Genomic DNA, 27,127 nt, shown 5'->3' with positions numbered 1-27,127 from the left:
CCTAAGACCACCAGGGACAAACGTTTGGTCTGACAAAGTCAGCTTAGTTGACCCACTGCAATGAGGGAAAGGAACTGTGGGAGTCTGACCACACAAAGGGCAAGGTTTTTTTACAGGATTTGGGTGAAGGGTAGGGTTAGGTGAAATGTAAACCAAGCAGCATTTGGATAGGCTCATCACAATGCAAAGCTGTGTGAAGGGTCAGCATCAGGTCTGGGCAGGAAAGTATCCTGTTTCCTTGGAAACTACAAAGTTGAGACAGGCATAGAATGTTGAGTCCAGAAATTCCTTACCAGGGCTGCTTCCCTGTGTCAAAGTGGCTTGGCTCCTCCGGGAATGTTTCTTTGTTACTAATATGATTTCAAACAGTAAATCCCTGATAGTCTGTGATTTTAGAGGGGGAGAGAAATCTCAGTAAAAAAGCATCAGTCACTCAAACAACACGGCTGTTGGGACACTTTACAGCTGTAACATGACCTCAGGAGAAATAATGTTTCCTGTTTATTTCCTTTGTGAAGCTGGCTTTCTTTGTGCCTGTCCTGATGCATGGACAGGCAAATTTTTACTTGCTTATTCCAAGCTAATCTTTGCTTTCTCAGCTATAGACCCCAAATAGAAATCCTGAATAAAATGATTTATTCATCTTTCTTTCTCACTTTCCCTAACTGCATTACCTAAAAAGTTCCAGCTCCGCCCCCAATCAATCACTCTATTTCTAATAGCTGTAGAAAATGCACCTCCTCCCCACTGGTCACCGTGGTACCTCCAAGACCTCGGGGATCAGAGGTGACTTTTGCAAGGAAGCCGCTTCCCACCAGAGGCTGGGTAAGGGAGCATCTCCTCTGCAGCTGTCTCCTCCAGTCTGTCTTCCTGGAGGCGGCAGGAAACAGAATCATTGCCAACTGCCACAGGCAGAGGGTTGCAGAGCCGGAGCAGCCCCTTTGCATACAAATTTCCAAAGCCCCCTGGAAATCCAAACCTGAGGATCTGCAGAAGTGGGGCCTCCTGCTGGCCTCCCTCCTTCGCAGGAACTTCACCCTGATGGACCACACCCAGCTTTCTTGCACTGGACAATCTAATTTTAAGTTTACGAAGTACTTCTGTGAACAGACATACATCTCTGTATTTATTTATTGGCTTGTGATAAGTCAGACACAAAACCAAATTATCTTGAAAGAATGAACCTTAGCAATTTGCCATAAAATGATTGCAGTATAAATTTTATTTAGGAATGGTTAGAGATGTTTTAAGTTCATAGCATCTTCATGAGTTGACTTGGAATGACCTTGTCCAACCCCTTCATCTTGCAACGGAGAAACTATTTCAAACTCAGAGAGGTTAAGTCACCTGGCCAAGGTCACACAGCACTGCCAGAGCTAACTCTTGGACATAGAGTTCTCTGTGGAGCTAGATGAGGAATCCTTTGTTCTCCCTCCTTGCAGAGATTTTTTTTCAGTTTCCTTCCCTAGTCCCAACAAGTGGCCCTGCTAACCATGGTTTTGTGTCTCAAATAATTAAATCTCATTCCTTAAATTGCTTTGTTTTGTCTCCAGGAGGCTCACAGCTTTCTGATTGGCTGAGAAAACTGGCCAGTCTGGTCCGGGTCCAGCTACCCCCGCCTTTGGGCGGGCGGACGGGCGGGCAGAGAACAGCTGACCCAGCAGTGGCTCATGTGACCACTGCAACCCCCAGTCCTCCTCCCTGTCCCAGGCAGGGCGGGCACTTTCGGGGCTCCTTCTGGGAGGGCTACCAGGTAGGCACCCCAGCCCTACCTGTCTGCCACTGGATCAGCTAAGGGGAGACGGGACACATGCAGTTGAACAGATTTGGGAGCAGATCAGAAGGCAGCCCTTCTGCACTGGTTCAGGGCTCTTGGGCAGCAGGGCCAGACTGCGGCTGCCTCCAGACCTCTCTCACCACCCTGCTCACCCTCCCCTCCTCTCACCCCCCACCTCCAGGAAGGCTTCCTCTCCCCTGCCCTTCCTTCCTCCATTCTTTGGCCTTCCTTTCCCCTCAGCTACAGAACTTCTCTCCCACTTTCTCCACTGACTTAGCGTGCTGGTGCCGCCGGGCGTGGAGAGATTAATTAGTGACAGGAAGCCGCCTCTTTCGGAGCAGTGCCCGGCCGTGGTCAGTAGTGTCCTGCTCCCCGCCTGCTGCCACCCCTGCTCCTGCCATGGGGCGCCTTGGGGCCCTCTTCTTCCTGCTGGGGGGCCTGGGGGCCCTCGCCCAGGTCTGTGGTGAGTAACTGTGCCATGTAAGTCTTCGGGGAAAGAACAGAGAGCAAGACAGTTTTCATCTCTGCCCTCCTAGACTTTGGTTCTCATGAGGGGCACGTCAGTGCTGTGTGTGGGGCTGGGGTGAGTGTCAGAGGAAGCCCCAGGCGGGAGGCAGACACCCTGTGCCTCTTTCCTCCTGGGTCCTTAGGAGGGAGGACCATCTTGTCCAAGTCCCTCATTGTGTGGCTGGGGAAACTGAGGCTCACATGTGTGTCGGGTGCAGCTTATCTGGGTTCCCAGGTAAGCTGTTCGGACTTTGCTGGACCCTGGACCTCAGCGTTTAGCACATTGTATTGAGATGAACTTTATCTGACTCCTCACCAGACAAGCTCTCTTCCATTAATTCAGTCCTCTGTTCACTTACTCGTTCAACACACGTTGATTGAGCCTTCTCTGTGCCAGGTACAGTGTTAGGCTTTGGGGAAAGAGCAAAGAGTAAGGCAGGCCCCATCCCTGCCCTCCTAGAGCTTCCGTTCTAGTCAAGAGGCAACTCAGCGCTGCGCATGGGGGCTGTGGTGAGGGCCAGGGGAAGCCCCAGGCCGGAGGTAGCAGGCCGGGGGGCCACATGGGAACTGAGACCTGAAGGAGGAAAAGGAGATGGCGAGGAAGAGTCGGAGGCTGGCACCCAGGCAGAGGGAAGTAAGAGACTGGCGGGAGACAAGGGCAGGCATTTGCTTTACATGCTGCACACAGGGGCCAGGCTGTTCCCGCTCTGTCCCAGCGCCTCCTGGGGCCTCTCGCCTGGGAGTCTGAGCACACAGGCTCAGGGCTACTTGTGCCCTGGAGCCTGGAGGCAGGAAGGGAGGCATCTGCACCCTGAGTCACCCACCTCTCTTCTTCCCTACTCGTACTCCGCCTGCGGCATTACCTCTTCATTCACCAGCTGGGGCTCTTGCAATCCTGGGAAAAGCCGAGAGGCAGGTTCAGTCATGTCCAGGTGGTAGAAGAAGCAGTGAAGGGTCGAAGGGGCCAGGTGACCTGCCCAGGGCGCCCAGCTTTCTAGGGCTTTGCTGACTGTTCTCAGAACTCCAGGTCAGGGTCTTCCCCGGGCGTCAGGAGCCTCCAGCCCGTGTTCTACAAGTGCAACTAGACCCCCCCAGCCCTTGGCTCTTGGTTCCTGTCCAGAGTCCCCAAGGGAGACGGGGACCCAGTCCTCACCCTCACTGGGTGTGAACCTTTCGAGAGTTAGTCCACAAGCCTGACCCCCACGAGCCCTGGGCAGGGATTGGGGATGCAGCCCACAGCTGCTAGGCCATTTAGTCGCCCCCAGCCTCATTCCCTCACCTGTAAAATGGGCTAAGAATGCTACCCTGCCTTCTTCCTTGGTGTGGTGCCCACCCACCTGCTTTACCAGCTTCACGCTCTGTGTGGCTGTGAAATTGACAAGGATGCTGCAGTGGCCCCCGTTCCAGGTGGGCTGGTGCTTCCCAGTGTCAAAGCCAGTCCAAGGCCCTGAGGGGAGGGAGCTCACCCAGGGTCAACTTTATTACCCTGGGTGCATCTGCCTGGCTCCTTCCTGCTCAGGAGGCTGAATTGTGTTTATCTACCTCCCTTTACGGCTCCTCTTCTTATCACTCTTATCCCAGGGCTGACTCACCTGCTTGAGGTCAGAGCCAGGGATTGGTGGGTGGGGTGAGGGGGACTGGGGCTCCCTCTCCAGTTGGAAGAAAGGGGAAAGGAAAAGAGATCTGTGGAGGGACAGACAAGCAGAGAGACAGGCTGAGAGATGGAGAGACTCAGATCCAGAGAAATAAAGGGAAGTATGTACAGAAATGGAGTAAGACACAGAAAGGCACTGAGAAAAGGAAAGACAAAGAAAAGCAGCCTCCCCACCCACCACCCCAAGTTCCTTTGCCCCGGGGCGGCCTGCCCAGCACCCTGCCCACTGGAGGCAGTCGAAGCCCTGCAGCAACTGGGAGGCCATAAACAGGAAAAGTCTGAAGTGGCTCCAAGGCCACCTACTGGCTCAGCTTCCTGCCCCGAGGGAGGAGAGTGCCGGTCAGCCAGAGCCCTGACCTGGCGCTGTCCCTGAGGCTTCTGCTTCCTGCTGGTATTTCCCCGTATTGATCACACAGTTTCAGGTAAATCCCAAAGCGCACAGAGAAATGGTTGCAAACAAGGATGGTTTTCTAACGCTTTACCTCACAATCTCAGGTCTTCCCCACCTAAACCGAGGCAGCAGGGAAGGCCTAATTCTGAGATCCGCCCAGTGGAGGTTCACCAGGCAGCCCCAGTTAGCCAGTGAGCGGTCTGCAGTGTTTTAAAATTGGATGCGTTAACCTGTTCCCAGTGTGGGTTGAAGTTTTGTAAATGGGTGGAACATGCCCATAGCTTTGAATTGTGCTTCCTCTTTCATGCAAAGTGATGATGGCAGTACCTCTGTCACAGCGCTGGCATGAGGACCCAGGGAGGTGGGGCTGGGGCCTGGGACCCCCTACACTGCCCAGAATCCAGTCTGTCACTGTTGGTGGGCAGAGTGGGTCCTGGGACCACCACCTCCCCCTGCCCCCTCCAGCCACTCAGGACGTCTGCTTCCCCCACTCTTCACCGGCCGCCTCTCATTCCAGCCAGATCCCCCCATACGAGTAGGGTGTGTGCCATGTGGAGGTAGGATGGAGATGTTCATTCCCTGGAGAAGACCCTAGTAAGGCGTCGCTGATGGCCTGGCCCTGCGACCTCACTTGGCCTGTTCTCTTCCCTAAGAAATAACGGAGGTGGACAGCGAGCTAGTGGAGAGGCTAGGCCAACGCCTCTTGCCCTGGATGGACCGGCTCTCCCTGGAGCACCTGAACCCCAGTGTCTACGTGGGCCTGCGCCTCTCCAGCCTGCAGGCTGGGGCCAAGGAGGCCCACTACCTGCACAGCCTCAAGCTCAGCTACCAGCAGAGCCTCCTGAGGTGCTGCCTCATTCTCTCTTCTCCTCCCTCACGTGTTCCACATCCTAAGAGACTGGAGGCCTGCATTCCTGTCACTGCTTTGTTGGGAGACCGTAGGGCAAGTCTTGTCTTCTCTGGGCCTTTCTCCATCCGTAGAATGAGGTTGTTTTGACTAGATTGGAGATGCTGATCTAGGGCCCTTGCGTGGCTGCTGTACCTTCCTATACCTGTGGCAGCCATCACTAATCTATGACTGCACTCTTTCATACCGAGCCCAGAAGCAGCATCTGACTATCTGTGCTCCCTTTCCAGGGAGCATTAAGGGGAGGCCTCTTCTGAGGTCCAGCATGGGAGTTTGAATGAGAGGTGAAGGGTCAGGACCACCATAGAGCATCTCCCGCTTGGACTTCCTCTTGAGAAGCAGACGCAGGGCAGGGAGAGGAAAGAAAGGGAGAATGTACAGGCAAAGTGTGACCAAAGGGTGGGGCAAACACAGGTCATTTGGATGCAAGAGCCCTCAGAGTTTGTTCTTGAGTTTAATTTTCCATCTTTATGAAATACGCATGGCATACTCCTCACAACGCACAAGGCTGACTAGATCTACGTTTGGCAGGTCTAGTAAACTTTCCAACTCCTAGGATTTTTTTTCCTCTTTGTAATATTGCTGGGGAGCCCCCCAAGCCAGGCTTACCAGGGTGGTACTTTCTTACAGAAGTATTGTTAACTGCCTTTGTCCCAGGTCTGCCTCTGGCAATGACAACAGTGACTCTGAGGCCAAGCCCTCCATGGGCCAGCTGGCCCTCTACCTGCTCGCTCTCCGGGCCAACTGCGAGTTTGTCGGAGGCCGCAAGGGGGACAGGCTGGTGTCACAGCTGAAGCGGTTCCTGGAGGACGAGAAGGGGGCCATTGGTGAGGAGACGGGGTCTGCCAGGGTGGGGAGGGCTCACCAGACAACACTGTCTGGTGAAGCATCTACATCAGAACTTTGGGTTTTCTCCCCAGGCCTCTTTCCTGCCCTCCATCTGCCTGTCTCGATATCTACCTAGAGGCTCAGGCTTCCCCCAGGAGCCACCCTTGATCAAGCCTTTCCTGCACCCCACATGCACTCTGTTGGCAACTCTTGCTGCTCAGGCACCAAAATAGACCTGATTTTCCACCTTTGGGACAACTGCGCAGCCTCCTTACTACTCACTCCTCAGCCTCTCTCCCTAACTTTCCTGCCTCCTGACTCCACCGAGCATACACAGAGTAAGCGTTTTAAATACAAATCTGATCTTGTTAGAGCTGTTTAAACACTGCAGGGGCTCCTCACTGCTGTGTTCACAGCCCTCAGGCCCAGCCTGCCTGCCCTTTTCTCCTCTCCAGTCTTTGCCCACCCACCCTCTGGCCTACCCATTCCACTGCCCCTCCATGGGCTCCGGCCACACTGGCCTCTCAGCTCACCAGCCAGGGTCTTCCCATATGTTCCCTCTATCTGGAAGGTCTCCTTTCGCCTTCTAGCTCCACCTTTAGCTCTCCTCACCCTTCCTCCCCAGCATCACTGCCTCAGAGAATCCTGCCCCAACTCCCCAGCTACTCAAAGACCTCTGTTACTCGGCCCCATGGACCTTGGTCCACAATTCATGGTCTTGTGAGCTTGGGTTATGTGATTTTCGGAGGCCCTGGCTGCACTGTGCCAGGCCTGCCGTCACTGTGTTCATGCTCCAAGCACAGTGCCTGACAGCGGGGTCTCAGCAAGTATGGGCGAAGGGAATGAAGGCAAGAAGGATCCCACGACCTAAAGGAGGGTGTTGGGCGGTGTAGGCAATGGGTCCGGTGCTGGCAGGGCTGGTTGTGGGAGAGGGCAGAGGGGCAGCCCCTCAGGCCCAGCATGATGCCCACACCCTGTGGTTTTCTCCCCGAGGGCACAATCACAAGGGCCACCCCCACACGAGCTACTACCAGTACAGCCTGGGCATCCTGGCCCTGTGCCTCCATCAGAAGCGGGTCCATGACAGCGTGGTGGGCAAGCTCCTGTACGCCGTGGAGCATGAAGGGCATCTCCGCCAGGCCCACCTCTCTGTGGGTGAGTGAGCCAGACCCCACCCCCAACCCCCTACACCCCTCCTCTGAGGCCAGGCTGGCCCTCCTCTAACCCCACCCCAGATGAAGGCCTCTGCCCCCAGGCCCTGCTCACCTCTCCCTGTCAAGTCCATGAGAAGTGTCACAGGAGGGATCACTGTGGCACAGCGCTGCCCGCAGTGGAGCTGGACCAGACCCTGACCCTGCCCTCCATCACACACTTGCTGTAGGTCCCAGTGGACAAATCAGCTGGCCTTTCTGGTGCAGCTGCTCTGGTAAAATAACCCCTCGGCAGCAGCTCAATAAAAGATACCTTATAAGTAAAGGGCGCAGCCTGGTGCCCATCAGGGAGAGAGTTCTGGACACCCAGCCACGATGTTCTCATCAGATAAGCTGGGATGTGCCTGAGACCTGGATTCTGGGTCAGCTCACTGTGTGACCTCGGGTCTCCAGTGCCCTTCCTTGTCATCGCGATGTCAGGGTCTCTTCTAGGCCTGGCTGTGTTCTTGGAGTGTGCGTGCCTCGCATGGGGGGAGGCAGGTTGGAGGAGGTCAGAGGTGGGGAGGGGAGGTTCCCAGAGAGCAGAAGCCAGCAGGGACTTGTTCTGCCCCAGAGGCTTACAGAAAACGCACTGTGGATACATTAAATCCCCTTGCGGCAGGGAGCTTAAAACCCCCCAGAGCCCAAGCAGCTCCCTGGACCTGTTAAACTAGACCACCTGGAGTGGACCCAGGCATCTGCCCATTTTAAAATCCCCTGGTGATTCCAAAGTGCGGGCAGCTTGGGGAATGAGTGGTGTAGGATAAAGTCCTCTTTGCCCTCTGTTCTCCAGGCTCTTTCCCTAACCCCTGACCCCCAGGCGGCAGACAGGAATAGGGTGACCGACCATCCCAGGTTGCCGTCCCGGAAAGTGGGCAAACGGGGCTGATTGGTCCCCCTAGCTGGTGGAAACTTTCTGAAATCATGCTCTGACCGTATCAGCCCCCTTCCTCAAGCCCCCCTGTGATTGCCTGTTGCCCCAAGGTCCCGCCAGGCCTGACCCCACTGGGTTTTGTCCCCTGCTAGACTCCGTGGCCATGGCGGGCTTGGCTTTCTCCTGTCTGGAGCTGTCCAACCTCAACCCCAGTCAGAGAGACCGGATCACCCTGGCCCTCGGGAGGGTACAAGAGAAGATCCTGAAGGCCCAGACCCCCGAGGGCCACTTCGGGAACGTCTACAGTACCCCTCTGGCGCTGCAGGTAGGAAGGAGGCCATGGGGCCATGGTCCACCCTGGTGGCTGGTGGGAGGTGGAGCAGACAGGGCTGGCTGACCCCCCGCCTCCTCTTCTTGCCCATTCTGTCACCAGTTGCTGATGACCTCACACACACCCACGGTGGAGCTGGGCGCAGCATGCCTCAAGGCCAAGGCTGCTCTGTTGGCCAGCCTGCAGCACAAGACCTTCCGGAATCCTATGATGATTTCTCAGCTGCTGCCAGTCCTGAACCGCAAGAGCTATGTGGATCTCATCTTCCCAGACTGCCAGGCACCAAGAGGTAGCCGAGCCTTTCACAGAAGCCCTATTCTTTTCAATCTGCCTTGAAGTCTGCATGTCCCAGTGAGGGGAGGTCGCTTAGTCCAGATTCGCTGAGTTAACGTGTAGGGGTTTGCAGGCAGGTGTGGGACACACTGGCAGCTAAGATGCAGTCATAGAGTCTAGAAGCTTAGAGTGTGGGGAGTGAGACACCAGATGGTGAGCTCTGGGCAGGCCATGAATCTCCAGCCCCTCATGTGACAGGAATGGATGGATGGATGGATGGATGGATGGAAGGTGAATGGGGAGAGACACACTTTGCTCAGCTCTGATACATCATAACAAATGAGTCCCAGCTCCTTGAATCAAGGCTTCATCTGGGAGAGGGACTGCAGTCAGCAAGTGAGATTTGCCAGCGGATAAGAGTCTTCTGAAGGCAGAGCAGAGAGCAGGCAGCAAGAACAAAGGTGCAGAGGCAGACAAGATTGGAAATTGGGAGAAGGGGCTTACTAAAGAGTGGAGTCTGGGAGAATGAGCTGGAGCAGCGGGCAGAAGAGTGAACGGGAGGGGAGACCCTCAGAGGGAACAGGGGCTGATATGAACAAATATACATTCTAGAAAGAGCCCTCTGGGCTGCTGTGTGGCAGATAGGTGAGGGGGGGATACTGGAGGCAGAGAAATCACTGAGGGGCCTGACCTTGGGCAGCCGGAGGATGTGGGAGCTGGGGGACAGGGGAGGCTGGAAAGGCAGCCAGGCTCCAGCTGCTCAGGAGGTGGAGGTGTTGACTGCCATGGGACCACAGGGAAGACAGAGGTGCCGAGGGGCCACAGCGTCTCCTAGAGAAGAAAGGAGAGCTGACGTCCGGCCCCCTGCTCTCAGACCAGCTGCCGCTTCCCCTCTCCTCCACACAGTCACGTTGGAGCCAGCTATGGAGACCTCTTCACAGACCCAAGTCCCGGAGGTCATCCATGTCACGCTGAAGGTCTCCAGCATCCTTTCTCCATACGTACAGTCCATCTCTGTCCCTGCTGGCTCCTCCTTGGAAGACGTCCTGAAGAAGGCCCAGGATCATGGAAGATTCATGTGAGACCCCTACCTCCTGGCCCTCACCCGAGCCACCCCCGCATCCCTGAGATGGGACACGGATGGGACAGGGGTGGAGAGAGAGCTCCCTTGGGAGGGGGCAGACCCTCCACATGTGGAAACCCAGCTCCCCCCTCTCCAGCCCGGGGCCCAGACAAGTTATTTACCTGCAACTCAGTGAGGACGGCAGTTGTGCACCCCCACCCCCAGCACAGAGCCCATGGAGGAGTCTGGGAATAATTAGTGCACAAAGAGGACGTGGTATGTGCTTTTTGTGTGCAGAGTCCTGCCCTTAGTAAACACTCAATACAGGTTAGCTCTCATAAGAATAAGAATTTTTATTATCAAACAATCTTGGTCTAATCCCAGTGGTGAATTACCCGGGCAAGCCCTGTGCAGCACGTGGAGGTGAGACAACAGCCCTAAACTTGCTTCTAACCCTGAGATTGGACGGGTCTGAACACAAGCATTTCCTGAGCTCTGTGCCTCTGCCTAAGTAAGATGGGGGTGATAACCGATGGGGAATCTGGCCCAGAGAATAAGTGCCTTCTACCAGGTCACCCAGACCCCAGACTTCTCTTCTAGGAGGATGTGCGTCAGTTTGAGAGGGCCCCAACTTCTGTCCCCACCTGGAGTTCCCAAAGAACAGTGTCCTGCTGCCAAGGGAGGCCCACAGCTGGCGCCTTGGGGTCGTCTGGGCCAGGGAATTTCAGGCCAGAGATATGCAAAGACCCCTTTAAAGCTTTAGAAATTAAATACAAAGAAAGCTCTGAAACCAATAACATTTGAATAAGGACTATCTGCTGAGGGGCAGGTGTCCTCGCAGGTGCCGGTGAGCCCAGCGCTCTCAGCACTCCCTTGGATGTGAGCTGCCATCAGGTTGAGTTTGCACAGGCAGCTATGGCTCAGAGACTCTTCCCTGGCCCCTGAACTCTCCACTCACTACCAAGCCCATTTCTGTCCTATTTCGCTGTAGCCTGCAGGGCAGCACCGCTGGGGGTGAGAGATACCGGGGGCCCTTGGCAGGCTTCTCTCCATCCAGCAGGCACTGGAATTATTACCTAGAACCTGCTGGTATTCATGTTTGGACATTGTCATCAAAATAAGAAAAAAAAATAGAACTTAATATCTTTATTCAAAACTCCAGGACCTCTGAGAAGACAACAGGGATACCAATCTGAGAAATAATTCTCTTGGAAGTGGAGGTGGGTGCCTGAGCCAGGTTAAGAGGCCAGGCCGGAGGCCACGTTCGAGGCCTGTGAATGCACAGCAGAGAAAACCAGATTCTAGAAGAAGAGAGACAGAGAGAGACTGAGAAAAAGAGAGAGAGAGAGGAGAGAGAGAGAAACGGAGAGAGACGGGCAGGCAGAGAGAGGTCTCCGAGCAGCCACGGGGCCCTGCACGCTGGGAATGACTGGGGACAGGCTGCTCCCTATAACGACACCCTCCCTTTGACTAGGTCACCCTGTGTTTCTGTTTTGTAAAACTATAAAAACCCTCACCGTCTAAGACCAAGGCCATTTGTAAGCCTTTAGGAGGGAGGACGGCACGGCCCACAGCCTTTAAGAGGCTCCCTTTGGCAGCAGAGTCTGGAGCTCCGGGCGGGGTGGTGAGAGGAAGGAGCCTCTTGGTTGCCAAGGTCAGAAATCGGACCCCAGCCCTCTCCGCTAACGGGGAGCGCAGGGTGTAGGAATCAGAGAGAAGACGGAGCCATCCAGCCACAAGAGTGGGGAGTGCCCCTGAGTCACAGAAACTGCTGGAACCTGAGACCCAGTGCCGCCGGGGGTGTGTCTCTGCCTCCGTCTTGTGGGTTCCCGCTTCCCTGCAGGGCTGGCGTCCCCTCTCTGGTCGGGTGTTGGCATCTGTGTGCTGCTGGCGGCTTGCCTGCAACCTCAGCCCCCGGAAAGGGAGCGCTGCTGGGTCAATAATGTAACAGGCGACCCTCCATATCCCGGGTTGTGGACAACGCAGAGGGGATGGAGTCCCCTGCGTGGGCAGTGTCCGAGGGGCCAGAGAAGAGGGGTGGAGGGGAGACCCAAGCTGAGGTGTCCCAGGAAGATTTGGCTAGCGCTGGTCCTGAGAGTCAGGGCAGCACTTTCCTTGTGGGGGTGATTCTACTTCTGCCCTTGGGTTGAGGGGACCAAATGTCACCTTTTCTCCCTCTTTGCCTGTCCCTTCGGTAGGTACGGAACACAGGCCTCCTTGTCAGGCCCCTACCTGACCTCTGTAATGGGGAAAAAGGCTGAGGGACGTGAGTTCTGGCAGCTCCTCAGGGCCCCCAACACCCCGCTGCTGCAAGGTGAGTCTGGTGGCCAGCCACCTTGGATGTGACCCTGCCCCAGCCCCAGCCCAGTCTTGACCCAGCTTTCTCCCAAACTTTCCCGGGCCTCAGCCTCAGATAATCACTATTGCTCAAAACAATAATAATAAAAAAAATTAAAAACTACTTTCTCTACCTTCAAAAAAAAATCACTAATGCTCAAGATTGAGTATCATGTATTCAAGTGTAAGAATTTTTCTGTATGTTATTGTGCAACTCTAGGAAATCAGATAAGCAAAAAAGAAGAAAATTCAAACTACTTATAATTCAATACCCAGAAATAACTTCTTTTTACCTTTGGTATATTTTCTTCCAGATAATTTTTCAAATATGTAAGTTTGTTTTTTGTTTTTCATAAAAATGAAGTCATACTCTACAGCAGTGCTGTCTGATCGAAACAAACTGTGAGCCGTATGTGTCATTCTAAATTTCGTTGTTGCTGAAACTAATATTAATAATGCATCCAAAATATTATTCCAAGATGTAATTGGTGTAAATGATTATGACATATTTTTCATGCCTTAAAAATTTTTTTTGTAATTTTTAACTTTATTTTTAAAATTTGGGGGGAAGAATTAGGTATTGATTTATTAGGCGCTGATTTACTTATGCAGAGGTACTAGGGGTTGAACCCAGGACCTCGTGCATGCTAAGCACATGCTCTACCACTGAGCTATAACCTCCCACCCTTTTTTATGCCTTTTTTGGTTAAGGTTTCAAGTGCTCAGTAGCCACATCTGGCTAATGGCTGGCATATCGGATGGCACAGCTCTCTCTACTGTAACTTATTTTTTTCAGCCTTAGCGTATTGTGGACATCTGTCTATGTCACTCTGTGTAGATCTCCCCCTTTGTTTGTAATAGCCACATGGAATATATCATCCACTAGGGTGCTTTGGGCTGCAAGTGAGTGCAGAGCTGGGGCTTGAACCCCAGTGTCCTGCTGGAGACTGGATTGTCTGTAGTGAGCAAAGGCTGGCTTCCAGGAGACTTCACTCGTGGTCCTGGTTCTCCCCAGACCACAACAAGCAGGTCCCTCCTCCTGATGCCCCTCGGGGGGACTATGAAGGCAGTGGCCCAGCCCGTCAGGTGTTGTCAGGTTCCTTGGCCCCATGTTGGGTATCCTGCATGCTATCCCATACCCTTCCATGCTCTCTGGGGGTTCCCCCACTGCAAAATGAGCCTGTGGGTCTCAGCGACCCCAGGGTCACAACTGAGTTCAGAGTCTCCAGACTGACTCTGGGCAGTACCTAGTTTCCCACTGCTAAGCCCTGAGCCCATCTTACAGACCCTGGCGACAGGGTAGGAGTCCAGAAGGTAGGGCTGGTGGGTGGGACACTCTGCCCTGTTAACCCCCTGCTCAACCTGTTTCTGCAGGCCTTGCTGACTACAGACCCAGGGATGGAGAGACCATCGAGCTGAGGCTGGTTAGCTGGTAGCCCCCTGGGCTCAGCCCCACAGCCGCCTCCTACACCTCCTGGGCTTCTGCCCTCCCTCCAGATATCCCTGTATTAGGCACATGCCTGACCCTGCTGCCTCCTCTTGCGCCCTTGTCCCCAGATCACCCCAGCCACCACCCCTGCGGGGGTCCTAAGCCACCACTCACCCTTGAGCTGGGAGCCCACACCTCCCCCGGGAGATCTGTCTGCCTGGGTCTGGCGTCCTGTGAAGGCTGCTCAGAGGCTGGAGGGCACAAGCATCTCAGACACCTCGGCACAAGGAGGTGAAGGCCGCTGCCGCCAGCGTTGTGAGTACGGCTCGCTCTGGAACTGGGGTCCTGCGAGGAGAGTTCTGCGGCCCTGACCCCAGCTCCCCACTCTGCCATCAAAGCAGCCCCAGAGCTGTTCTAAGTGGTGTAGCAGCCGGAGAGAGCTCTGCAGGGCTGCTTTCATCCGGCCACTAAAATGATTAAAGAGTTGATTGAGTCCCAGCATCCTGAGCCTCATGTTTGGAACCAATGCAGGGACTAGAGCAGAAAAGGGGGAGATACCCCTCAGGGAGCAGGAGCAGGGGGAGCGTTCTCTGGGATACTGGGGGGACCGATGTGGCGGTTGTGACGTTGATTATTGTCTAGGGAGCATGTACATGCTAGACAATTTCTTGCACAACTCTGAGGTTGCTCATACTTCTGTTTTCCTCTCTGCTTTACAGACAAGGAAATCGGTGCTCAGAGAGGGAGAATGACTCACTCACAGTGTCAGGCTGGGGGCGTGGCTAAGAGACAGATCTGGTCTAGGGTGGCCTCCTGGCTCCTCCACTCAAGCATTAAAAACTGGGGGCTTCAATGATTGTTAAGATTACATGGCAGAGTCCAAATTCAACTGGTGGCTCAGGACCCAGAGCTTTTCCCCAAAGCACAGTTAGGACGCCACCCCACTTGCTGCACAACCCCTGCTTTGGGCTCTGCCTTCAGCCTCCCCCCCGCTACCCTCCCAGGGTGTAGAGCTTGCTCCCTCCCACCAAGGCCTACTGTCAGCTGAAATAACATCCCACAACGTGAGAGTTGTGAGTTCAGTTTTATTTGGGACAAGATGAGGACTACAGCCAGGGAGACAGCATTACAGAGAGCTCCGAGTAGCTGCTCTGAAGAGGCAGGGGGAACTCAGTGTTATATACGAGTTCAGTGAAGGGGGGTACGTGCAGTCAAGCACACATTTTGGCAGAGGCTTGCCGCTGGTCACGAGGAGCAGATGTCACCATTAATGATTTTAGTTCTTTTCTAGATATGAGGAGATGCAAGAATTAGGGCTCATAAAATTCTCCCGAAAATATCTGAAGCCTGTTCTGCCAGTTTTCCCAGAGCACAGAGTGCCTCATTCCTGATCACCTTTCAGGGTGTGTTGAAGGTCAGCGGCTGAAGCAGCTCAGGATTTAATCCTTGTAGAGGCAGAGGTCCTACCCAGGCCTTCACGTAGAAATCTCCCGCCCTACAATTTGGACTATCCAGCAGTGATTTGCAAGCTCCTGTGGGCATCAGAATCACCAGAGGCAAATGGAAGAAAAGAAAAGCACATTCTTGGGCCCACTAGAGGGCATCTGAATCAACAGTGGGGCTGGGAGATTTTAATCCCAGTCCAAAGATTGGGATGGAGATGAGGGGACATTTGCAGCAATTCTGCATTCTGACCACAAGAGGGCGACATAGACCGTATTAAGCCACCCCTCTTTGTGGTCTTACTCCTCCAGACAGGCTGCTGTCATCAAGGACTTACTGGTGAGACAACAGGCTAGGGGGATGAACCGTGTCCCAGTGGGCAAGGGGCTTACACAGAGAAGGAAGCCCAACATCAGGAAAGAGGTTCGCAGCTGGCACTGGGCACCTATGATTCTTTCACAGTTGGACTCCAGAGCTCAGAGAGGCCACGGCCCAGCCTGGAATCCTGATCAGCCTGTCCTGCTCTGAGAGTGTGTGCTGTTTCCCAGACCCTGAGTTCAGAGAGGAACCGTCTGTTACGATGGGAAAGGCAAGACCCAGGCAAGGGCAAGGGCTTAGTGGCAGCTGCTCTGGCTCCCAGCCCACCTAGGGCTCTTTGTCCTGCAAGGGCTAGAGGCAGAGGGTAGACCCCAGGAAGTCCAGCTATGAGTCAGCTCTGAGTGCCCAGGGGATGGGACAGGGGCCGCTGGCTGGGGATAGATGCCAGCCGGCAAGACCCTGCTTCCGCAGCTGTGGGTGGCCTTGGTGATTCAGCTTCCATCTGCCTGCCTCGAGGGGGCCGTCCTGGGCTGGAAGAGAGAGGAGGTGTTACTATTAGGGTGGGGCAAGGGAGTGGCCTTAAGGGGCAAGTGGTCAATTCTAATGGCTGAGGAGGTCCCACTGGATAACTGTGGCCAGAGATTGGGTGTTCCCGAGGCTGGTACTAGGATGAAGTCTAGTGGGGTGGGGGTCCTTGAAGTTGGAGTCTTCTGTGAAGCTAGGGCTTTTTATCAGGCTGCCTCAGAAAGATACCCCAGGGTCTCCCGCCCTGTGTTCCTCTCTGTGGGGGACTTGCCTTGGCTCTCGGTGAGCAGGGGCTTGATCCCCCACCGGTGGGGCGAGAAGGGACAGACAGGCTGACCACTCCAGCTAGGGGGCTCTGCTGATGGAGGGGACGCTAGGCCGATGGAGGAGGAGCTGCGAGCCGGCGGAGCGGAGGCAGGGCAGGACATCCCTCCCGGGGGCGGGGCTTGGCCAGAGGTGGCGCGAGGGGCTCGGCCCAATTTTCCGGGTGGGGCGCGAGGGGCGGCCGTGGAGGCGGGGCCTAGAGCGCGGAGCCTCGCTCTCCGCCCGAGCCTGGCGGGAGCCGCCGCCGCAGCCTGAGACGCAGCCCGAGCTCCCGGGAGCCGGAGCTGGAGCGCAGGCCCAGCCGGAGCCGAGCTGAGCCGAGCTCGCCGCCTGGCACCGGCCGGAGCGCGGGCCGGCCTGTCAGCTACCCGCAGGCCCAGGGCACTGTTGGAGGCAGCGAGCCCCACCACCGGCACCACGGGGCGCGGGAGCCCGCATCGCCCCCGCCGGGCCTGAGCACGCAGGAGGTCCCGCGGTCTGGACCGAAGAGAAAAAGGACGGAGGATTCCATGTAAGCCTAGCGTTGGCACTAGTAGGGGAGAAGCGTGGAGACGTCCCTGGCACGGGGCAGAGGTGCCCGACGCCTACTAGGCCAGGCTTGAGCCCCTGAGAGCCTGGCATCCCAGCAACAGCGACTTGGGCTCTGACCTGCCTGAGCAGGGAACGCAGCTTAGCTCCTGGCCCCAGGCTGGCGCAGGCCAGGCACAAGAAGCAGTGCCCTCACCTGTCTGAGACTCGGTGGCATTCCAGGAACCCAGGTCTGGCCTGACCCAAAGTGGGGCTCTCTGGTGGCCCAGAGCTGGTTACCGGGGAGCCGGCCTCCCGCGCCAGCCCCTCTGGTACGGATGTGCCGCTGCCCACCGGAGCACCATGACAGCAGGATGACCTCAGCTGAGGCAGTGGCAGTGTCTGGCGGGGCGCGGTTGGCTGGGTCCCCAGATTGGCCCCCCGACACCCCTCAGGCCCTGGGGCGGCCTGGCCGGGCCCGGGTGGCCATGGCGGCACTGGTGTGGCTGCTGTCGGGAGCCAGCATGTCCAGCCTCAACAAGTGGATTTTCACGGTGCACGGCTTTGGGCGGCCCCTGCTGCTCTCTGCGCTGCACATGCTGGCAGCAGCACTGGTGTGCCACCGGGGGGCACGGCGACCCATGCCTGGCCGCACCCATTGTCAAGTGCTGTTGCTCAGCCTCACCTTTGGCACCTCGATGGCCTGTGGCAACGTGGGCCTGAGCGCTGTGCCCCTGGACCTGGCGCAGCTGGCGACCACCACCACCCCACTGATCACACTGGCCCTGTCAGCCCTGCTGCTTGGCCGGCGCCACCACCCGCTGCAGTTCGCCGCCATGGGCCCGCTCTGCCTGGGGGCTGCCTGCAGCCTGGCTGGAGAGCTCCGGACACCCCCCGCCGGCTGTGGTTTCCTGCTGGCGGCCACCTGCCTCCGTGGCCTCAAGTCTATTCAGCAGAGTGAGTACCCAGGTCGCTGGCTGAGGAGGTGGGGGCCAGGGTGGGAGCATGGCCTTGGAGGCTCTTGAGGTCATTATCCCATTTTACAGATGAAGAAACTGAGGTGTGTGGCTTTGGAGGAGGCAGGGACTGAGGCTCAGAAAGGGACTCAGCAGCTCAGTGAGTTCCAGGCCCGAAACTTAGGCTCTACAGGCCCAACCAGGATTTATTAAGAGTTGCTGTCTAGATCTGTGGCCCGTGTTTTGTCAAGTCCTTTATCTCCCTGATCTCTCTACTGCCCTGATCTCTCTACTGCCCTGATCAAGGAAGTCACTATATTGCCCCTATTTGACAGGTAGAGGGGGCTTGCCCTGGGCCATGTGAGCTGCGGAGGCAAATTTGAACCCAGGCAGCAGACTCCACGCTGTCCAAATGATGAGGCATAAGGCTGCGGATCCAGAGGGAGGCCTGATGGCAGGGACCAGGGAGACAGAAGAGAGGAAGGCTGTGAGCTGGGATTTGAATGGTGAGGGGTTTGGCGAAGTCTGGGAAGGGCTGGTGTTTACTAGAAGCTACAGTGTAACAGGCCCCATGCCGAGTGTTGACCTTGAGTCATCATGGCAACCACCACCTTCATCCCCATTTTACAGATGATGGAACTGAGGCCCAGAGAGGTTCGTGATTTGCCCAGGTCACACAGCTCCTAAGGACTGGAATCCTGGTCCATGTCACTCTGGACCTCAGCTCTGATGTAAGGGGTTCAGGGCTCTGGGCAGAGGGTCGGGTGGAGGCTCCAGGCCTAGACCCAGCTAAATCATTCTGCCCAAGGGTGGAGGCCACCTTCCGGCCTGTCCTACTGAGGGGCTCTGAGTCACAGCCCCCACCCTCTCTCTGCCTCAATCCAAGGGAGACATGGTGAAGTCCAGGGCACCCACTCAGGGTGGAGAGGCCTGGGTTCTAGCCACACTTTGGCTCATCCTTGCTGGATGACCTTGGGCAGGTCTGGATCTTGTCTGCACCTCAGTCTCCCCATATTTTCGGTGCTCTCAGGGCCTTCATGCTCTCCCTCCCTTCCAGCTCTGAGGTCCTATGACCCAAGCCTGGGAGAGGAAAAGGGGTGCTCCCAGGGCACTGGACTGGGGTTAGGAGCAGCCTGCAGTCAGGGAAGGTTGAAGTCAGAGCTCAACCCTGCCCTGGCATCTGCAGCGCCAGGACCTATCCCTGTCCTCCAGGGCCCTCCAGTTCTATTTTTGCCCTCAGGTTACATGAGAGCTAGGGTCTGAGCTCTGGGCATGCATGAGTCAGTGGGAAACTTGACCTCGTGCCCTGCCCTGGGCAGGGCCAGAAGGCTGAGAAGGCCCCAGCCTTGAGGCCCCACCATGCCTGCCCAGTGCTCCACACCTAGGAGGAGCCCGGCCTGCAGGACAGGCTACGTCCACCCACATCTCGGGCACACGGGCCAGGAGCAGCAGGTGCCTGGCATCAGGCTGCTCCTTGGCTCTGCTAGCTCCCTCCTTGTCTCCTGCCTGGTCCCTGAGGTGGATTGGATGCTTTCTCCAGGCTCCCTGAGCACCCTCTGCTTCCGCCATCAGAACCCCACATGCCCTGTGTCATAGCCACTTGATTACCTGTCTGCTTCCCACCAGACAGGAGCTCTGAGAGGGCCTGGCCTGGCTTTGGGGCAGCTCTGTGTCCCCAGCACGTGACCTGGGGCCTGGCACAGGGCAGGTAGCCCTTAAGTGGTGGATTTATTAATGGCTCTGGTGGCAACACTGGCAGGCTGTTGAGGCTACATGGCTCAAGGTGCTAAGGAGGAGCTTAGGAGGCTAAGGCAGAAGCCTGGCAGAGGTGGGGAGGAATATACTGGAGACAGGGGCTGACATGGGTTTCTGGGCAAGAGAAGGTTTCTACTTCCAGAGGTTCCAGGAAAGGTACCAGGACTAGATTCAGACTAGAGTGTAAATGGCTGACATCAGCTCCTTTCCTAAGGACAGGCTGCACGGGAGCAGAGGATGAAAGTCCAGGAAGAGGCGTGCCCAGGCAGCCACAGACAGATCCGGCAGCTTCCCTCCTTCCTGGGCCAGTTGCCGGCCGAGGGGCCTACACGAGGGTGCCACCTTCCCACTCACAGAAAGGCTGGGAAGCAGGGTGGGACGTGCTGAACTTGTCCTCAGCTATACCCACCTGCAATGGGGAATGGCCTGACCCGATCCCTGTCCGCTGCACTCTCAGGCTAGTCAGGGGGTGCCCTCAGACCTAGAGATCACACAGCGAGGGAGAAGTGCCAGGGCCAAGGTGGGCACAGGTGTGGTCAGCAGTTACGTCTAGGGGAGACCAGAGAAGGCAGCCTAGGGGAGGAGGCAGGCAGCGATGATAACAATAACGTAAGAATAGTAGCAAACGCTTGCTGAGCCCTCACCATGTGTCCAGCTCTCCACACGGCCAGAGCCAGAGAGGGCAGTCTGGGAGCGGGTGTCAGCGGGCGGGAGCAGGGCATGGGGGTCGTGACAGCTGCCGCGGTGAGCAGTTGCCCTGGGCACCAGGCCCTGTGCTTAGCACCTCACATGCCCCTTGCTGACACAAGAGGACAGGCGTAGAGGGAAGGTGACTTGTGTAATACCACACAGCTCATGATGGAGCAGAGAGGAGAGAAGCCAGTAGCCAGCCAGACAGGGTCTAGAGAACATTTGTTTGCATGTGGCTGAAGGTTGGGTGTGTTCAGAGGCTGAAACAAAAATGTCTTTGGAGGAGGAGAGGTTGAAATGCAGGGTTTGTGGGGAGCTGGCAGAGGAGGGGTCACTGAGACAGCAGGACGACCGGCTTGGCATTTTGGGGGCCCCGGGTGGGGTGCATCACCTCTGGCTGAGGATCACTGCTCTTTCCTTGGGCTGCAGGGAGGGGAGGTGGAGGGTAGAGTGGGATACAGAGCAGATCCTGGGCTGCACGCCGGGGCTTCTGGCGGAGGGACCAGTGGGGAGGGAAGGACCTTCCTGCCTGGCTGCCCCGCAGAAGGTGAAATTTGCCAGAGGTGAAGGTCACCTGAAATCCTCAACACCTTCCAGGGATTGCACCTTTCACATGCCCGACATGGGCAGCTCGTGACGGTGCTAAATTTGGAGCCAATGAACAGGAGGCATTCCAATGATCTGTTCATTTCTAGAAATGCTTGAGCCAGAGGGACTGTTGCCTAGAGAACAAAGCCAAAACATTAGAATGAAATCGAGAGAGAAATAAGATTTCCTATTCTAAGCATAGCCTATGAGTAAGCACCTCTGGAAATTGTGTGTCAGAAAATGCATAGAGGCTCAGAGAGCCCTGGGAGGGGACCGGGATCCGTTACTCATCCCTCCGCGAAAACTTGGAGAAGGCCCCAGATCGTTGTTGCCTTCACGCAAATACTGTCATTTCACCTGAGCCGTACGTGATTTTAGGATGGGCACCACTTCTTTTGTGAACGAGTGGGGTGGTATCACGTGTGCACGCACACACCGGTGCAGGCACCCCGGTGCAATGCAATAGGACTTCCTCTTCCCTTGCAAAGCCTTAGATTTCCTCTTTGTCCCGGATTCACCTTGACAAACCCCAGTGTTGGTAGCAAAAGATGGTGATAAACAGTGAATGACAGCCAAGGGCAGACAATGACTTTCTTGTTCCCCTGTCATCCCAGTGGTCATAAGTCATTGAACATTTGACTCAAACAATTTTTGTTATTTTAATAAAACTTTCTCTTTCTTTTTTTGTTTAAATGGAGGTACTGGGGATTGAACCCAGGACCTTGTGCATGCTAAGCACACACTCTACCACTGAGCTATCCCCAACTTTTTTTAATGTAAAGGCCACATAGCTAGTAAGTGGCAGGGCTGGGACCTGCTGTGAGCCTGTCCCTGCTCTGATGTGGGAGCCGCACTGTGGGGCAGTGGGTTCCAGAAGGGCTGACGCCAAGAAAGCTTGGTCAGGGTCACTTGGCACAGGGCCTACAAAGCTGGCTAAGAGCCCACGATGTGTTTTTCCACTGGGGAGTCCCTGAAGATTTCTTTTCCCCATGTTTATGATCATTGGGATATCACAAGCGGATTATTGTTTCAGCCTCCGGGGGGTGGTTTGAGTAGGTGATATTGGCCTTATTTATCTTACCTTTTTATGTTTGCTGAGCACTTATAAGGGCTTTCTATACATTATCTATTTTAATCTTTACAACTACCCTGCCTATTAGGTTATAAAACTTCGTAGGTGAGTGAACAGAGGCCTACAGAAGTTAAGTGCCAGGTCACAGCTAGTAAGGCGCAATACAGGTCACCACCCAGGTGGTCTGACTCCGGAATCTTGACCTTCACATTACAGAGCGAGGGGAGTCACTGATTCTGCCTGAGGGGCTGGGGCAGGCTTCCTGAGGACCATGGGTCATGCAGGGCGGGCCAGGTGGGGTTGACGGTGCTGACAGCTGCCGTCCTGGTTTCAGGTGCCCTGCTGCAGGAGGAGAGGCTGGACGCGATGACCCTGCTCTACGCCACCTCGCTGCCCAGCTTTTGCCTGCTGGCAGGCGCGGCCCTGGTGCTGGAGGCCGGCGTGGCGCCGCCGCCCGCTCCCACTGACTCCCGCCTCTGGGCCTGCATCCTGCTCAGCTGCCTCCTGTCCGTACTCTACAACCTGGCCAGCTTCTCCCTGCTGGCCCTCACCTCAGCCCTCACTGTCCACGTCCTGGGCAACCTCACTGTCGTGGGCAACCTCGTCCTGTCCCGGATCCTGTTTGGCAGCTGCCTTAGCGCCCTCAGCTACGTGGGCATCGCGCTCACCCTTTCAGGAATGTTCCTTTACCACAACTGCGAGTTCGTGGCCTCCTGGGCTGCCCGCCGGGGCTTCTGGCGGAGGGACCAGCCTGGCAAGGGTCTCTGAGACCTGAGGGCTCACAGGGACCACCTGGGACAGCCCCAGCTTGAATCCAGCCTTGGCCTGTGGCCATGGGAAACGTGGAGAGCGGGCAGCCTCTGGGGCCCATGGGGAAGACAGGCCTTCCAGAAGGGCCACCTTGGAGGCTGGAATGGGGACTCCCGGAGAGACCCCTCTCCTGTCCCTGCCCGCCTCTCCTCGCCTCAGTCCCCACTCACCACTGGATGGTGGGTCCGAGCCCGGTGCAGGCACTGTGCCTGTGAGAGTAATTATTACAATTAGTATCAACTATGACGCCGAGTATTGCTGGCCAAACCGTGTTCTGATGGCGACGACGATGAATCTTGGCGGTCGCGCAATCCTTCCTCCAGGAAGTGGGGGAGGCAGCTAGGGGCCTGGGGAAGGGCTTCTTTGCCACTGGGCTTCCTAGGGAGTTGGGGTCGTCTGTGCCAACTCCAGGCAGCTGCTGTGGCCTCAGCCCCAGTTTTGGGTCTTCCGTCCTCAAATAAACTATTTTTGCGTGGACACCTGTGTCATTCCTCAGGGGTGGCAGCTAAGGAAATATAGGGAGGAAGAAAAGGAAATATCGGGAGAGCAGAGGGCACACTGGCTGCTAGCCGCCCACACAGAAGCGAGGACCTCCACCATTACTGCTGTGGTCGGCCAGGCCCCCACCCCAGCCCTCTGCTCCGGCCCCTGCACGCCAGCCCTGCCCTGGAGTCTCTTAGAACACACAGCCTCTGTGGCTCCACACTGCTCAGGACAAGGTCAGATCTTCCTGCCCCAGACCACAAGGCTGTCAGGGTCTGGCCCCGTGGCCTCACCTCTCCTTGGATTCCGCCTTTGCTCCCACCAGCTTCCTGCAGGTTCCCACTGAGGCCAGGCCCACCCACCTGCACCTCTTCCTACATCTGCATCTCCCTTCTCACAGCTAAACCCTTGCTTGGGGGAGAAAACCCAATCTGCAGCTCTCCTCTAAAAGAAAACCCCAAAAAGGAAGCCTGAGGAAGGAAGGGCCTTGACCAGGGGCCATGCCCAGGGCTGTGGGAGCAGAGGGCAAGGAATTGGGGTGGGGGGAGCTCCAGGGCTGCCACGGGGGGAACCTGGGGCCACAGTCTCAGCTTGGAGTCTGCTGGGCTCCTCTCTGACCAGCTGTCCTGACTCAGATCATCACTCCTCTGTCCTTGACTCTATTCACTTAATTCCAGCCGCCACCTGCCTCCACTGGAGGCTGCCTGTTAAAAACCATAAGGACCCTGCCTGGGTTAGAGAGACCTGGGGCCTAATCCTGCTCCACCCACCTCATTGCACCTGGGGTAGGTAGGTACTGCCCCTCTCAGCCTCGGCTTCCTTATCTGCAAAGTGGGCTGATGGTCCCCCATGGCGAGGATTCTGGTGAGAAGACTGGTGAGCAGGGCCAGGGGAGAGGTGGGTGATGGTGCCAGATGGCTTGGTCCCCATCTTGGGCTAGGCATCCACTCTCTGAGGCTCCAGGCCCATCTGGTAAGTGGGAGGGTGGGAGCTAGGCCAGGCCAGGGCTAGGGGAATCATTCGTTGCTTCAGTAGCCAGAATTCATGGATGTCTGCTGTGCCAGCCAGTGCTACACAGGGCAGCGTACCGGGTCAGCCTCAGGGTGGGGTTGGGGGTGGCGAGGGGCTGGTAGGCCCCTGGCCCAGGGAGGACAGATGCAGGTTTTCCCAGCATAGGCCTCCGCCCAGGCTGGCCTTGCCGAGGGGAAGTGGGCCTAGGCTGAGTCACTGGCCACCCACCCTCCCTGTGACTCAGAGATGCCACTGGCCCAGCCCTGTCCCATGTACCCTGGATACCTCTGGGCTCCACTCTGAGGCCTGGCCAGACCTGACAGGGATAGATGGCTTTGTAGGGGCAGAGCCTCCTTGGTACTCAGGACCCTTCCACATTCAAGGGGGCCCCCTGCCATAGCAGGAGCCTCCCGCAGTGACCTCGCCCTGGCTCCTGGGCCCCAGGAAGTGCTTGGCTTAAGAGTAAGTTTCCCATCTGATCGAAGCCAGCACCTGGCGGTTATAGGGGTGGGATGGGGGATGGGATGGCACTGAGGTGATTCCCTCAAGGGCAGAGTTGAAGCCCAGCTTCTCTCTCCTCCCAGCAGTGGGCACACTGAGCACTGGACTGGGAGTCAGAAACCTGGGCTTGTGTCCCAGGCACTTTTCTCACTGACAGGAATCCCCTCAGGGAAGGATTCTGCAGGTGATTCTCACTGACAGGCCACTGACCCTCCAGGCTCTGCTTCTTACTTGTTCTGTGGCCTGGGGCAAGTCACTTCACCTTTCTGAGCCTCCCTCCTTGTACCTAGTCCCTGCCGGGAATCCTTCTCGGAATAGCAGGTGTCACCATTCCTGGGAGCTCTTTCCACCAATCCCCGTCCCTGCCCTGCCCCTTACCAGGCTGGGTTGACAGCCACAGCCAAAGGTCACCCCAGATCCCCAGGCCGGGCCCTGAGCACACCTCACTCTCAGAGCTGGTTTATCGCCTTTGTCCTCTACTGGCCAGGGCTCTGGGAGGGCTGAGATGACCGCTCACTGCCGGCTCCCTGGCACCAGCACCAGCCTGGCGTGGATGGAGTAGGGGGAGAAGACTAGGCAAAAGCAGGGGTCAGACCTGGGTTCAAATCCCAGCCCTGGCAAGTCTGAGCTGTATGACCAGGGGTGGGGGGGGTAGGGTAGTCCCCTCCTGTGTGTCTGTGTTATTTGGGGACAGCAGCAGAGCCCACCCTGATCTAGATCCTGGAGGCTAAGGCATGGCATGTGCTTAGCGACAGTGCCTGAAACCTAGCGGGTCGTCAAGTAATGTTAGCTCATACAGATGCCTCCCAGCTCCTCTCCCAAGGCTTCTCATGCTCTCCTCCCTCCAGCCTCCCCCTGCCCAGCGAGGGCCCAGGCATGCCCCTGGCCTAGCTCCCACCCCCTCGCCCTGCCTTGGAGGAAGCCGGGCCTGTGCCGGGCATCCTGCCATTGTGGATTCAGAACAAAGCAGCTGCCTTGTCTTGGCCCCAGCTGCCAGGGGGCCCCTCCTGCCCTCCCCTGCGGGCCCTGGGATTGTCATTCCAGGGGGCCAGGGCAAACAAGGACTCTTCCTCTCTCCTCTGCTCCCCAGTCAGCTCAGGGACACCAGGAACTCCACCATCACACTGTTCCTATTCAGTTGTACACCTCTTAGCAATAACACAGAATACAGGGGGGCTGTGGAAGGTTTTGAGCAGGCAAAAGTGCAGTAAAGCTTTCTGGATAATGGCCCTTCAGTTTGGTCTGGATCCTATGTGGAGGAGAAATTGAAGGGGCTTGTGGCAGGAGGCAGGGAGACCAGGGAACTATCACTGTGGTCCATTGGACAGATGACAGTGGGGACAGTGCCTTGGGTGTGGTGCAGGGTAGCATCTATTGTATTGATCTGGGGGAGCAAGTTATCCCCAAACACTATGGCTTAGAGCAACACATATAAATTATCTCCCGGTTTCTGTGGATCAGGCACCTGGGAGTGGCTGCGTTGGACAGCTCTGACTCAGGGTCTCCCTCACAAGGGGCAGTCAGATGTCACCCAGGACTGTAGTCACACGAAGGCTTGACTGGGGCTGGAGGGTCCACTTCCAAGACGATGCATTCACATGGCCGTAGGCAGGAGGCCTCCGTCCCGGCCATCACGGGACTACCACTGAGCTATTAGCCTCCCGCCACGCATGAGCATATATTTTCAAAAAGACATTTCTTAGGGTTTCAGTTCTGAGTAAGACAGAGTAAGCAGAGTCTGTCCTTCCATCTGAGTGCAACTAAAAACCCTGGGCGGAATGTAGGAAGCAGCTATCCGTGGACTTTGAGGAAGAAATGGTAGCAGGTGGATTGGGAGAGGGAACCAGAACTTGGAGTGTAAACAGTCTGGTGGCGAGTTTCTTGTTTTGCTTTTTGCTCCTGTATCTGCTGGCCATGGTCTCAGGGGCAGTGTGGACCCTGGAAATGGAAAGAAAAAACTCCAAGAGAAGCCCTGTCTTTCTGGTCTGAGGAGTAGGAAGAAGGGCCCCTTCAGGACAAACAGAATGAGGGAAATCCTTGTTGCCCTCTTTTTTTCCTCTTTTCTCGTCCAGCCCTGTCCCTGGGCAAGCCTCATTCTGAAGTTGAAACCGGGTGGGAGCAGCAGCGGCAACAGCCGGCAGAGATCCTAAAGCTCTGAGGGGCATCCTTCCGTCTGACCACAGCTGTGGCTTGAAGGGTGTGTTTCGAGGGGAGGCATCCCCTTGCTTTCCCCCCTCCCTTCATCCTGCCACCTAGTTCCAGAGCAGAAGAAGCCACAGAATGTGTACAGCAGAGCAGGCAGACTCAAGGCCTGGGTTCTAGCTTGGAGGCCAGGGGATGGTGGTCTTGAAAACTGGAGGGTGTGGGAGAAACTGTGGAGAGGAGGAGGCTTGAGACCCGGGTCCCCTAGATTCACAGGCATGGATCTGACCCCAAACAGTATTCCAATGACTTTGAGAACGAAACTACTATGTAGACCCCCCAGATTTCAGACGGGCTCCTGGGTGGCACAAACGTAGGATAGATCTGTCTTACACTGCAGAGGTTCTGAAAACCGAACTGATACTTGAACTACGGCCCTGT

The 27,127-nt window shown here is 56.3% G+C and overlaps 2 protein-coding genes across 2 annotated transcripts; both read left to right on the top strand.

The window, feature by feature from the left end:
- Positions 1–1,630: 1,630 nt before the first annotated feature.
- TCN2 (transcobalamin 2) lies at positions 1,631–14,062 on the top strand. The gene is made up of 10 exons (XM_006218053.4): positions 1,631–1,753; positions 2,055–2,240; positions 4,983–5,175; positions 5,894–6,063; positions 7,058–7,219; positions 8,281–8,453; positions 8,562–8,748; positions 9,639–9,810; positions 11,994–12,109; positions 13,507–14,062. Exons 2-10 carry the CDS (start codon positions 2,177–2,179, stop codon positions 13,566–13,568), a joined length of 1,299 nt encoding a protein of 432 aa, XP_006218115.1. The 5' UTR covers positions 1,631–1,753; positions 2,055–2,176; the 3' UTR covers positions 13,569–14,062.
- Positions 14,063–15,915: 1,853 nt separating this feature from the next.
- Positions 15,916–23,026, top strand: SLC35E4 (solute carrier family 35 member E4). The gene is made up of 2 exons (XM_006218052.4): positions 15,916–17,635; positions 22,074–23,026. Exons 1-2 carry the CDS (start codon positions 17,017–17,019, stop codon positions 22,505–22,507), a joined length of 1,053 nt encoding a protein of 350 aa, XP_006218114.1. The 5' UTR covers positions 15,916–17,016; the 3' UTR covers positions 22,508–23,026.
- The last annotated feature ends 4,101 nt before the right edge of the window (positions 23,027–27,127 follow it).

Source organism: Vicugna pacos, chromosome 32, assembly GCF_048564905.1.
Source record: "Vicugna pacos chromosome 32, VicPac4, whole genome shotgun sequence".
Classification (NCBI taxonomy): Eukaryota; Metazoa; Chordata; class Mammalia; order Artiodactyla; family Camelidae; genus Vicugna; species Vicugna pacos.
This window is presented reverse-complemented; position numbering and strand designations above follow the sequence as displayed.